General features: G+C 43.1%; 1 protein-coding gene across 2 annotated transcripts in view; it reads left to right on the forward strand.

The window, feature by feature from the left end:
• The window catches only part of LOC138851024 (protein big brother-like), a 157483-nt gene that overhangs the window by 84263 nt on the left and 59027 nt on the right, over positions 1-14193 (forward strand). For both annotated transcript variants that reach the window (XM_070082506.1, XM_070082507.1), the window contains one exon: positions 5863-5961. In XM_070082506.1, coding sequence (XP_069938607.1) covers positions 5863-5961 — 99 coding nt within the window. The remainder of the gene's footprint in view (positions 1-5862; positions 5962-14193) is intronic.

The following is a 14193-nucleotide window of genomic DNA, read 5'->3' on the forward strand; positions in this document are numbered from 1 at the left end:
TGTATAGGTTCGCCAGGACTGCACTGAGTGGCGAACCCATGGGTAGTCCAAAAGTCTGCTGAAAGAGGTGATTTTCGAAAGAGAAACACGTAAAGCCAACACATAGTTCAACAAGGTCGATGAAATCGCTGGCTGGAATGGGAAGATCATGTGAATCGTCAATTTTCCTGCGCAAGAGATCGATGGCTTGTTTAGTAGGTACTTTAGTGAATAGGGAAGTCACGTCAAGGCTGGAAAGTTTCTTGTTCCTGATGTTGATGTTGCGAATGCGATTGAGAAGATCACCTGAGTGTTTGAGATGTGCTGGACTGATAGTGCCCAAGAGTTTAGAGAGGTGTTTGGCGAGAATTCCTGAGAGCTGGTGGGGAGCACTGCCTATTCCCTATTCCTCAACGTTCTGAACAATAAATACTCCCGTACCTTCCAACCCCAGGTAGATCCGTGTGTGACTTGAAAAAGCCCACTGCGTGGGTGAAACGTTGTCAATAAAGGATCACATTATACTGCATTTGTGTTTATATTTCCACTGAAGATGTGGATAGTGAAATGGTCGTTCATTAGCATAATGACCGGAAGTGTATGTAAACACGGTAGACCTGGCCAGGCAGCCCTCGCCTGTATGCAAACATACATACATCCCTGGCGGCCCCGTCCCAGACCAGGCCACACTGACTAATCAGGAACCGACTTGAGCAACTTATCCTCCCCGCTGAAGACAACTCTTGTCGGGGAAGTTCCCTTATGAACAAAAGCCTGGAGATAAATGGTATAAAATAACAAAAAGCTGAAAAAAGCAAAACAAAAACAAAAGCAGTATAATGCGATCTAAACTTTTTTACTACGAGCACCACATCGTATATTTTACATATTTTGGCGCGCCAAAGAAAAAAATCTATCTTGTAAATAAATTCAAATGAATAAGTTTTATTTGGATTCTTCATGATGATGATGATATGATTCAGAACAAAAGAGAAATGTGACAATTATGAAGAAACAATACCGTGTTTACACTGGAAAATGAGTGAAAATGTCAAAATGTCAGACATAAGTCAATGTTCTGACACTAATAATCAATTACTGAACTGTAGATGAGAAAAGTTGACACAAGATTTATTTACACAAGATTAATTGGAATGATGGAACTGGTTTTTAAATTTTAAAATATTGCTGAACTGAAGTTTCAAGTTTGAGGAGCCAATTATTAAAATAAACTTCAAATGTTCATCAGATGAATCTGTGCGATATTTGAACATCAAACTTATGTACCAAAAACTGATACGAATGCACAAGCAAATCGCTTCAAATCTGGAAACTGTTCAGGCTGTAAAGATTTTTAAAATTGGATCAGATTTCCTTCTTTATATATTTCTTTCAGAATGTCATCTGACGGAGATCAATAATTTCCACGTGAAACTGAGAATGTTTCAACGCTGCGGTTATGTGGATTTTAAAACATCTTTATTTCATCTGTTTTTCCACCAAGATCAAAAATTTTTTCTGGAAATTATTTTTGTAAGTTACAAATGAAGAAGGAAATTCTGCTTAACTTTCTTCATGAAATTTTTCACAACCTGGTAAATGAAGCAAGTTAGGAACTTTCACCTGTACGTCATATAGTATCAATTTTGCCCTGAACACTTTGACATACGTAAACAGAACACAAATCAAATTTGTTTCACCTTGCAACTTCAGATTCAATTGATATATATGGCTTGTCACGTCTGCAACAAAAAAAAAAAAATGTTAATTTGCAAAGTAACAGTGGTTCGTGTCGATTCTTCTCTGCGAGAAATGAATCAATTACCTTTCTGAGCTGAAAGAACCCTGATAGAACCTTTCCACAACTAAGCCATCAAACTGCTATATAATAAGGCAAGTCAACCAACTCAGAATGTTTCTTACAGAAAATCACGACACTGGCGATGATGAAGCCCGTGAGATCGAATATAATTCACTGTTTAAACAACAGGTTTCAGAACACACAAAACTTACTGATGGATAAAGCAGTGCAGAAACATGGGCTTTGAGAATCCACCAGACTCCCAAACGTTTGTGATTTGTCCAACCAAACCTTTCTTCACACCAGACATGTTCTTACCTCCATCAACTGTCATACATTATAGTTTATACCACTCCAGGTTATATTCTAATACAGGTTTTTGCAATTCTTTGAACATGTCTTCTCTAGTTTCTGTGCTGCACATGTTATATACTGATGCTAATTCTTGTGTGACATTAAATACATTGTCGACGCCACGGGTGAATACCACGAGTTGTGATGTGTCACATCATTCCATTTATCAAGTACGAGAGGACAAAACCTAAAATTCCGCGCTCTGTCTACAATTTGGCGAAACATATTGCTTCTTATATCCTCAATTCTACGAGCAACATCAGTATTTGGCGCAAGACAAAGGATTTTGAGCAGATTTGCTTTTTCTGAGCATAACTCTCCCACTGCTTCCATCATACACTCTTTGATCAGATATTCCTCAGTGAATGGCTTTCCTCTTTTAGCTAACGCATAAGTTACTTTATAACTGACTCCGGTTCAAGCTTCTTTTTCAGCTCTCTTCTGCGTACAACAACCTTGATGGGAAAGAACTTTCGTTGCATTGATTCAAATTTTCCGGAACGCTGTGTTGCTGTGAACTGGGAATAACTTGGTGTATGTCTGGTCTCATAGTGATGACGTACATTGTGCGCCTTCAAAACTGCAACAGTTTCGTGACATACGACACAACAGGTGATAAACACCTACTGATACAAAGATCTACTTTACACCACATTCTTTATTCAACAGCGACACTCACTCTCTACTGCTCTTTTCCTTCCATAACTGAAGGTTATATCTGAAAAATGAAAAGATTATAACCAAAATTTTAAACAAAGTTTGACGTATAAATTGTTACAAGCCACAAAATCCTTAACTTCAAGCGACTGAAAATGAGGGTTTATTAATTTTAATAGTTATAAATATTTCAATTTGCTACGGGCCGCATATAAATCTTGTGGCGGGCCGCATGTGGCCCACCGGCCGCAGTTTGGACACACCTGCTCTGTTGACTACGTCTGTGAAACGTAGTCAATGAAGACTCCCATTTGTGCTTATTTTTCCACAAAAGAAGCTTAGTGAAGATGTATAATGAGGGTAGACTCACTGATATATCCCTCCTCGTCATGTGACGTATACTGCACAATCTGCCAAGCTTCCTGCCTTCGTAGGGAGTGACTCCAGTGTGCAGGGTCGGAACTAATTCAAATGAAAGAGATTTTGGGAGGTATTAAGTAAATGTCTAGGGATTTTTATTTACGTGAGCGAATAACTGTTGTGGGCGAGCTAAATGCTGAAGTGGAAGAGACTGATGTAAAGGGCGTGTTAGGTAAGTCTGAGTGTCAGATGTAGAGGGCGTGTTAGGTAAGTCTGGAGTGTCAGATGTAGAGGGCGTGTTAGGTAAGTCTGAGTGTCAGATGTAGAGGGCGTGTTAGGTAAGTCTGGAGTGTCAGATGTAGAGGGCGTGTTAGGTAAGTCTGAGTGTCAGATGTAGAGGGCGTGTTAGGTAAGTCTGGAGTGTCAGATGTAGAGGGCGTGTTAGGTAAGTCTGAGTGTCAGATGTAGAGGGCGTGTTAGGTAAGTCTGGAGTGTCAGATGTAGAGGGTGTGTTAGGTAAGTCTGAGTGTCAGATGTAGAGGGCGTGTTAGGTAAGTCTGAGTGTCAGATGTAGAGGGTGTGTTAGGTAAGTCTGAGTGTCAGATGTAGAGGGCGTGTTAGGTAAGTCTGAGTGTCAGATGTAGAGGGCGTGTTAGGTAAGTCTGGAGTGTCAGATGTAGAGGGCGTGTTAGGTAAGTCTGAGTGTCAGATGTAGAGGGCGTGTTAGGTAAGTCTGAGTGTCAGATGTAGAGGGTGTGTTAGGTAAGTCTGAGTGTCAGATGTAGAGGGCGTGTAGGTAAGTCTGAGTGTCAGATGTAGAGGGTGTGTTAGGTAAGTCTGAGTGTCAGATGTAGAGGGTGTGTTAGGTAAGTCTGGAGTGTCAGATGTAGAGGGCGTGTTAGGTAAGTCTGAGTGTCAGATGTAGAGGGTGTGTTAGGTAAGTTTGAGTGTCAGATGTAGAGGGCGTGTTAGGTAAGTCTGGAGTGTCAGATGTAGAGGGCGTGTTAGGTAAGTCTGAGTGTCAGATGTAGAGGGCGTGTTAGGTAAGTCTGAGTGTCAGATGTAGAGGGCGTGTTAGGTAAGTCTGAGTGTCAGATGTAGAGGGCGTGTTAGGTAAGTCTGAGTGTCAGATGTAGAGGGCGTGTAGGTAAGTCTGAGTGTCAGATGTAGAGGGTGTGTTAGGTAAGTCTGAGTGTCAGATGTAGAGGGCGTGTAGGTAAGTCTGAGTGTCAGATGTAGAGGGTGTGTTAGGTAAGTCTGAGTGTCAGATGTAGAGGGTGTGTTAGGTAAGTCTGAGTGTCAGATGTAGAGGGTGTGTTAGGTAAGTCTGGAGTGTCAGATGTAGAGGGCGTGTTAGGTAAGTCTGAGTGTCAGATGTAGAGGGCGTGTTAGGTAAGTCTGAGTGTCAGATGTAGAGGGCGTGTTAGGTAAGTCTGAGTGTCAGATGTAGAGGGCGTGTAGGTAAGTCTGAGTGTCAGATGTAGAGGGCGTGTTAGGTAAGTCTGAGTGTCAGATGTAGAGGGCGTGTTAGGTAAGTCTGAGTGTCAGATGTAGAGGGCGTGTAGGTAAGTCTGAGTGTCAGATGTAGAGGGCGTGTTAGGTAAGTCTGAGTGTCAGATGTAGAGGGCGTGTTAGGTAAGTTTGAGTGTCAGATGTAGAGGGCGTGTTAGGTAAGTCTGAGTGTCAGATGTAGAGGGCGTGTTAGGTAAGTCTGAGTGTCAGATGTAGAGGGCGTGTTAGGTAAGTCTGAGTGTCAGATGTAGAGGGTGTGTTAGGTAAGTCTGAGTGTCAGATGTAGAGGGCGTGTTAGGTAAGTCTAAGTGTCAGATGTAGAGGGCGTGTTAGGTAAGTCTGAGTGTCAGATGTAGAGGGTGTGTTAGGTAAGTCTGAGTGTCAGGGGTAAGTAATAATAAGCAACATCAATTGAAATATATCTCGAGTTTTATTACTTGGTAAGAGTTATTTCAGGAAACAAATGGTTAATAAGTATAGAAGGTCGATGAAGTGGAGAATGAGAGTAGTTTGATAGATTATGTATTAGTGGATAAAAGATTGATGGGAAGACCTTGGGATGAGCATTTTGTAAGAGAATATGTCACATTATTATTGTGAACACCACAGTGAAGTACAGATGAAGCCAGACGAGAATGTTGTCAGTGGGGAGGGAGAGAGAGAGAGAGAGAGCATTGCTAACAATCATTGCTTTAAAAATGTCAATCCACTACAATATCTTCGCTCCACTCCACAATCCACTGCTCTCTCCACCTCTCCACAATCCACTGCTCTCTCCACCTCTCCACAATCCACTGCTCTCTCCACCTCTCCACAATCCACTGCTCTCTCCACAATCCACTGCTCTCTCCACCTCTCCACAATCCACTGCTCTCTCCACCTCTCCACAATCCACTGCTCTCTCCACCTCTCCACAATCCACTGCTCTCTCCACCTCTCCACAATCCACTGCTCTCTCCACCTCTCCACAATCCACCGCTCTCTCCACCACTCCACAATCCACTGCTCTCTCCACCACTCCACAATCCACTGCTCTCTCCACCATTCCAATATCCACTGCCCTCTCCACCACTCCACTATCCACTGCTCTCTCCACCTGCTGTTACCTCCACTTCCCCCATCCCCCTACCTGTCACTCTCTCCAACAATGACCTCCCAGTTTGTCTAACATTAAGGCAGTCTTGTGGTTCCTCCCTCAGGCGTTCATGACCAACGGCACCAACATGAATCTCCAACTCTCCACCACAGGCTTCTCTAACAATCACAAGGAGGTCGACTTCGACAAGGAGCCAGGCAAGGTCAGTATACAATCGCCACTTAAAACAATCATCAATAAACACCTGAGTAATTTTGTCAGTGTATTTATATTTATTTCCGTTTTATTGGGTTCCTCAGTTTCTGTTTCTGTTTCAGTTTGTATTCCTGTTGTTTGTATTCCTATTGTTTATTTTCCTGTGACTGTTTGTATTCCTGTTATTGTTTTTCCTGTTGTTTGTTTTTCTGTTATTGTTTGTATTCCTGTTTTACTTTATATTCCTGTTATTGTTTGTAATCCTGTTTTTATTTGTATTCCTGTTATTGTTTGTATTTCTTTTTGTATTCCTGTTGTTTGTATTCCGGTTCTTGTTTTCATTCCTGTTATTGTTTGTATTCCTGATATTCTTTGCAGTCCTGATTTTCTCAAATTCCTCTTGGTGTTTGTAATCCTCTAACTCATTCCCGCTTTTGTTTTACAACTCGACAAGCAAACAACAGCAGAATAAGTTAGCAATTGTTTGCTAATCAAAACATAAGTGTCAACCGCAAGACGGTGGTTACACAAATACGTTTTAATGAGATTGTTTGCACCTCCACACAGGTGCTAAAGTACTGCCCAGTATTTGTTTGCTTTCTGTCTTCTCTTGCTCACATATGTCTGTCTCTACTACATTGTGATTTTGTTTACACGTGTCACATGCCTGCACCTCCTTTGTTTACTTGTTGACTGGCCACTGGCAACAATCACGCCACCAATGGCAGTAGTGGATGCAAGTCTAATGCACCAATCACAGCTCACTTGACAGGCTGCAGAGTTAGCAGCACACACTCAGACAATGGACACAACTGACCCAGAACTACTACCCAATTTCATTACGCCTGAAATTGGACAGTTTGTGGGTGTCATTTCGAGAACTACCAGTTTGACACAATAAACTACCCAGGCCTGACTTCAGTGCAAAATTAAGTCCAATAACACTAACTACAATCATCACAACAACGCCATAACTACAATCACTGCAACTACAATCACCATAACTCCCACAATTACAATCACCATAACTACAAGTTCCACAACTATCACCACAACTACAACCACCATATCTACAATTTCCACTACTACAATCACTACAATTACCACAATCGCCACAGCTACAATTACAACATAAATCATCATAAATACAATCACCATAACTATAATCACTACTACAATCACCATAACTATAATCACTACTACAATCACCATAACTATAATCACTACTACAATCACATTAATATTATCACAACACTACAATTGCTACATTAAAAGAATTCCCAAGTATTAAGATCCCAAGAAGATGCAGTGTCTGACAGCTACAAAACAATCACCACACTAACATCACATTTTAAAATCCTCACGCTACATTCGCCGTGCATACAAACATCATAACTACAATCACCACACTACAACACAATCATCACACTACAATCACCACACTACAACACAATCATCACACTACAATCACCACACTACAACACAATCATCACCAGGCGCGTGACCTGATGGCAAAAGCTTTCGCTTCACACGGTGAGGGCCCGGGATCGATTCCCTGCAAGAGTGGAAACACTGGGAGGCGTGTTTCCTTACACCGGTTGTCCATGTTCACCATCAGTAAAACGAGTACCTGGGTGTTGGTTTGGGTGGCATCCTGGGGCAAAACTGACCTCATTTGCCCGAAATGCTCAGCATAACAAGCGACTTTCTATATAGTAGTATGTCAGTGATGTCAGCTAGACTTATATACCTCGTACATGTTCTTGTATAAATAAAGATATTAATTATTAAAAACACCGGGAGAAAGAGGCTATTAATAGACGCTTCTCCTGTATAAACTGATGAATGTAAGAGGAAGAAAAACTTGTCTTTTATTTCTCGTGATTTACTCCAATTCCTTACACGAGTGCCAGGTCATGGCCCAATGGCCCGGCCCATGACCAGGCCTTCTGGTAGATCAGGGCCTGATCAACGAGGCTGTTAGTGCTGGCCGCACGCAGTCCAACGTACGAACCATAACCCGGCTGATCTGACACTGACTTTAGGTATCTGACCTGTTCCTTCTTGAAGACAACCAGGGGTCTATTGGTAATGCCCCTTATTGCTGGTGGGAAGATGTTGAACAGTCTTGGGCTCCGGACACTTATTGTGTTTTCTCTTAGTGTACCAAGTCTTTTGCTTTCGTAGGGAGTGATTTAAGTGTGCATATTAAGAACCAGTCCCTCCAAAATCTTTCAGGTGTAGATTATGATATATCTCTCTCGCCTGCGCTCCAGTGAGTACAAGTCAAGTGCTTCCAGGCGCTCCCAGTAGTTAAGGTGTTTGATGGAACTTATACGTGTAGTAAAGGTTCTCTGTACATTCTCTAGATCTGCAATTTCACCTGCCTTGAATGGGGATGTTAATGTACAGCAGTATTCCAGCCTAGAGAGAACAAGTGATTTAAAAAGTATCATCACTGGCTTAGCATCTCTTGTCTTGAATGTTCTCATTATCCATCCTATCAGTTTCCTCGCAGATGTGATAGTGGTATTGTTGTGGTCCTTGAAGGTGAGATCCTCAGACATTACCACACCCAGGTCTCTCACATTACTTTTCCTCTCTATTGCGCGATTAGAGTTTGTAGTATACTCAGTTCTAGTTATTATTTCCTCCAGTTTTGCATAACGGAGTAGTTGTGATGGTATGGAGGAAACCAAAGTATCACTCCACGGATTGTTATTTCTGTCTCACAAGAGTGTTGGGATTTTTATATAAAAACCTACAAAACATAACCAGATCGTCCTTGTGCAATTAGACAGGTGGACCATTCAGTGGATCTCCCTGTCCAGTACCACCATCATGTATTATTATAATCAAAATTAAGAGTTAAACCCACCAGGGTCATACAGCGCTGCCACAATCATGTAAATATATAGTTGACGAAGAAGCTAGTAACTCAAACTTGTGAGTGTGAAGCAGCTGGAGTCAAGAACCAGGAACCACAACTTGTGACTCAAAGTGACCTTAACAACAGTGTGCGTGATCTTAATTTAACCAAGGAACAGTCAGAGTTACTTGCGCTCAGACATACCTGCAGGTTACCTGGGAATCAGTTTGTTCAGAAATATGACAAAAAAGCGTACAAAATTACTTTAAATTGGAAGAATAAGTATATTACTCTTGCGATGTTATTGAACTTGACGATAGTTCAGGTAAACATTATGATCCTGCAATATAGTGTTTGTTGAAAAAAGTCTCCATAATGTTGAGTCGAGAACATGAGTGGTATTGAAGAAGACTTGCGCAGGGTTTTTGGCCAGTTATTACAGTGATGATTACTGAAATATTGTAGAAGACATATTGACAGCATATCTATTAGGATGTCGGATGTCTCTTAAAATTCATTTCCTCCGGTCTTACCTTGACTTTTTCCCCCAAACTTCGGAGACGCTAGTGAATAATAATAATAATAATTATTATTATTATAATAATAACAATATTTCTACACGTACATAATACAACGTATACAGGCCTAGCTGACATCAATGACGTACTATATAGAAAGCCCCTTGGTGTGCGGAGCATTTCGGGCAAATTAGGTTAATTCTGTCCCTATGATGCGACCCACATTAATAGGCTAACACCCGGGTACCTGCTTACTGTCCGTGGTTCGAACCACGGACCTCAGTGTGTGAGTTGAGTGTGCTAGCACCCGAGCTACGGTTTCACCAAGACATACCCATCATGGAGATCTATCAGAGAAACTGAACTATCAGTTTGATGGCGGACTACTGCTGGACACTGGTGTGGGAGAGCCAGACTCAAGGCAGACTACTGTTGGACACTGGTGGGGGAGAGCAGACTACTACTGAACACTGGTGAGAGCCAGACTCAAGGTAGACTACTGCTGAACACTGGTGAGGGAGAACCAGACTCAAGGCAGACTACTGCTGGACACTGGTGTGGGAGAGCCAGACTCAAGGCAGACTACTGTTGGACACTGGTGGGGGAGAGCAGACTACTACTGAACACTGGTGAGAGCCAGACTCAAGGTAGACTACTGCTGAACACTGGTGTGGGAGAGCCAGACTGAAGGCAGACTACTGCTGAACACTGGTGTGGGAGAGCCAGACTCAAGGCAGACTACTGCTGAACACTGGTGTGGGAGAGCCAGACTGAAGGCAGACTACTGCTGAACACTGGTGTGGGAGAGCCAGACTCAAGGCAGACTACTGTTGGACACTGGTGGGGGAGAGCCAGACTCAAGGCAGACTACTGTTGGACACTGGTGGGGGAGAGCAGACTACTACTGAACACTGGTGAGAGCCAGACTCAAGGTAGACTACTGCTGAACACTGGTGTGGGAGAGCCAGACTGAAGGCAGACTACTGCTGAACACTGGTGCGGGAGAGCCAGACTCAAGGCAGACTACTGCTGAACACTGGTGTGGGAGAGCCAGACTCAAGGCAGACTACTGCTGAACACTGGTGTGGGAGAGCCAGACTCAAGGCAGACTACTGCTGAACACTGGTGTGGGAGAGCCAGACTGAAGGCAGACTACTGCTGAACACTGGTGTGTGAGAGCCAGACTGAAGGCAGACTACTGCTGAACACTGGTGTGGGAGAGCCAGACTCAAGGCAGACTACTGCTGAACACTGGTGTGGGAGAGCCAGACTGAAGGCAGACTACTGCTGAACACTGGTGTGGGAGAGCCAGACTGAAGGCAGACTACTGCTGAACACTGGTGTGGGAGAGCCAGACTCAAGGCAGACTACTGCTGAACACTGGTGTGGGAGAGCCAGACTCAAGGCAGACTACTGCTGAACACTGGTGTGGGAGAGCCAGACTGAAGGCAGACTACTGCTGAACACTGGTGTGGGAGAGCCAGACTCAAGGCAGACTACTGCTGAACACTGGTGTGGGAGAGCCAGACTGAAGGCAGACTACTGCTGAACACTGGTGTGGGAGAGCCAGACTCAAGGCAGACTACTGCTGAACACTGGTGTGGGAGAGCCAGACTCAAGGCAGACTACTGCTGAACACTGGTGTGGGAGAGCCAGACTGAAGGCAGACTACTGCTGAACACTGGTGTGGGAGAGCCAGACTCAAGGCAGACTACTGCTGAACACTGGTGTGGGAGAGCCAGACTCAAGGCAGACTACTGCTGAACACTGGTGTGGGAGAGCCAGACTGAAGGCAGACTACTGCTGAACACTGGTGTGGGAGAGCCAGACTGAAGGCAGACTACTGCTGAACACTGGTGTGGGAGAGCCAGACTGAAGGCAGACTACTGCTGAACACTGGTTTGGGAGAGCCAGACTGAAGGCAGACTACTGCTGAACACTGGTGTGGGAGAGCCAGACTCAAGGCAGACTACTGCTGAACACTGGTGTGGGAGAGCCAGACTCAAGGCAGACTACTGCTGGACACTGGTGTGGGAGAGCCAGACTCAAGGCAGACTACTGCTGAACACTGGTGTGGGAGAGCCAGACTCAAGGCAGACTACTGCTGGACACTGGTGGGGGAGAGCCAGACTCAAGGCAGACTACTGCTGAACACTGGTGTGGGAGAGCCAGACTGAAGGCAGACTACTGCTGAACACTGGTGTGGGAGAGCCAGACTGAAGGCAGACTACTGCTGAACACTGGTGTGGGAGAGCCAGACTCAAGGCAGACTACTGCTGAACACTGGTGTGGGAGAGCCAGACTCAAGGCAGACTACTGCTGAACACTGGTGTGGGAGAGCCAGACTGAAGGCAGACTACTGCTGAACACTGGTGTGGGAGAGCCAGACTCAAGGCAGACTACTGCTGAACACTGGTGTGGGAGAGCCAGACTGAAGGCAGACTACTGCTGAACACTGGTGTGGGAGAGCCAGACTCAAGGCAGACTACTGCTGAACACTGGTGTGGGAGAGCCAGACTCAAGGCAGACTACTGCTGAACACTGGTGTGGGAGAGCCAGACTGAAGGCAGACTACTGCTGAACACTGGTGTGGGAGAGCCAGACTCAAGGCAGACTACTGCTGAACACTGGTGTGGGAGAGCCAGACTCAAGGCAGACTACTGCTGAACACTGGTGTGGGAGAGCCAGACTGAAGGCAGACTACTGCTGAACACTGGTGTGGGAGAGCCAGACTGAAGGCAGACTACTGCTGAACACTGGTGTGGGAGAGCCAGACTGAAGGCAGACTACTGCTGAACACTGGTTTGGGAGAGCCAGACTGAAGGCAGACTACTGCTGAACACTGGTGTGGGAGAGCCAGACTCAAGGCAGACTACTGCTGAACACTGGTGTGGGAGAGCCAGACTCAAGGCAGACTACTGCTGGACACTGGTGTGGGAGAGCCAGACTCAAGGCAGACTACTGCTGAACACTGGTGTGGGAGAGCCAGACTCAAGGCAGACTACTGCTGGACACTGGTGTGGGAGAGCCAGACTCAAGGCAGACTACTGCTGGACACTGGTGTGGGAGAGCCAGACTCAAGGCAGACTACTGCTGGACACTGGTGTGGGAGAGCCAGACTCAAGGCAGACTACTGTTGAACACTGGTGTGGGAGAGCCAGACTCAAGGCAGACTACTGCTGGACACTGGTGTGGGAGAGCCAGACTGAAGGCAGACTACTGCTGAACACTGGTGTGGGAGAGCCAGACTCAACACTGGGGAAAAAAAACCCTGGGGACTGTGACGTAAATATGTTGCACGTGTGTATGTAAGTGTCTGTTAGTTTTTTATAAGTATATATACTGAAGGTACAAGAACCAGGCTTAATATCTATACATAACACCTGTGATTGTTAGGTGACATACATCGTGTGAGTCTTCAACCTTAAATCCACTAAATATTGATCATAAAATTATTATTACAGAATGTAATACAAATTAAGCGTACTAATGACTCACTTAAAACTCCGGAAATATAAAACGGTAACACAGAAAAACTGGGAAATAAGACATAAACATGAATAATTAAAAAAAAAGCCGGAAACAGCGGAGAAACGTTTAAAAAAAAAAGAGTTAAATACTAGACACATAAAAAACTAAAAAAACGCGGGAAATTTTACATAACTCTCCCCCCCCAAAGAACACTAAAACAGCGGGAAATACAATACATAAACAAAAAATAATAACAAAACTCACATGAAATATAAGAGTTTTCCAAAGTTCGAGAAATAAACGAAACACAAATGTTACAAACAACACGAAATACAAAATATATACATAAATAATTGCATAAAACCAAGGAAATAAAATATCAACAACTAATGACATCTTAAGAACATTCTAGTGATGATGTATCTTAAGAACATTCTAGTGATGATGTATATTAAGAACATTCTAGTGATGATGTATCTTAAGAACATTCTAGTGATGATGTATCTTAAGAACATTCTAGTGATGATGTATCTTAAGAACATTCTAGTGATGATGTATCTTAAGAACATTCTAGTGATGATGTATCTTAAGAACATTCTAGTGATGATGTATCTTAAGAACATTCTAGTGATGATGTATCTTAAGAACATTCTAGTGATGATGTATCTTAAGAACATTCTAGTGATGTATCTTAAGAACATTCTAGTGATGTATCATAAGAACATTCTAGTGATGATGTATCTTAAGAACATTCTAGTGATGATGTATATTAAGAACATTCTAGTGATGATGTATCTTAAGAACATTCTAGTGATGATGTATATTAAGAACATTCTAGTGATGATGTATCTTAAGAACATTCTAGTGATGATGTATCTTAAGAACATTCTAGTGATGATGTATCTTAAGAACATTCTAGTGATGATGTATCTTAAGAACATTCTAGTGATGATGTATCTTAAGAACATTCTAGTGATGATGTATCTTAAGAACATTCTAGTGATGATGTATCTTAAGAACATTCTAGTGATGATGTATCTTAAGAACATTCTAGTGATGATGTATCTTAAGAACATTCTAGTGATGATGTATCTTAAGAACATTCTAGTGATGATGTATCTTAAGAACATTCTAGTGATGATGTATCTTAAGAACATTCTAGTGATGATGTATCTTAAGAACATTCTAGTGATGTATCTTAAGAACATTCTAGTGATGATGTATCTTAAGAACATTCTAGTGATGATGTATCTTAAGAACATTCTAGTGATGATATATCTTAAGAACATTCTAGTGATGTATCATAAGAACATTCTAGTGATGTATCTTAAGAACATTCTAGTGATGATGTATCTTAAGAACATTCTAGTGATGATGTATC

Source organism: Cherax quadricarinatus, chromosome 7 (genome assembly GCF_038502225.1).
Source record: "Cherax quadricarinatus isolate ZL_2023a chromosome 7, ASM3850222v1, whole genome shotgun sequence".
In the NCBI taxonomy this organism is placed as follows: domain Eukaryota; kingdom Metazoa; phylum Arthropoda; class Malacostraca; order Decapoda; family Parastacidae; genus Cherax; species Cherax quadricarinatus.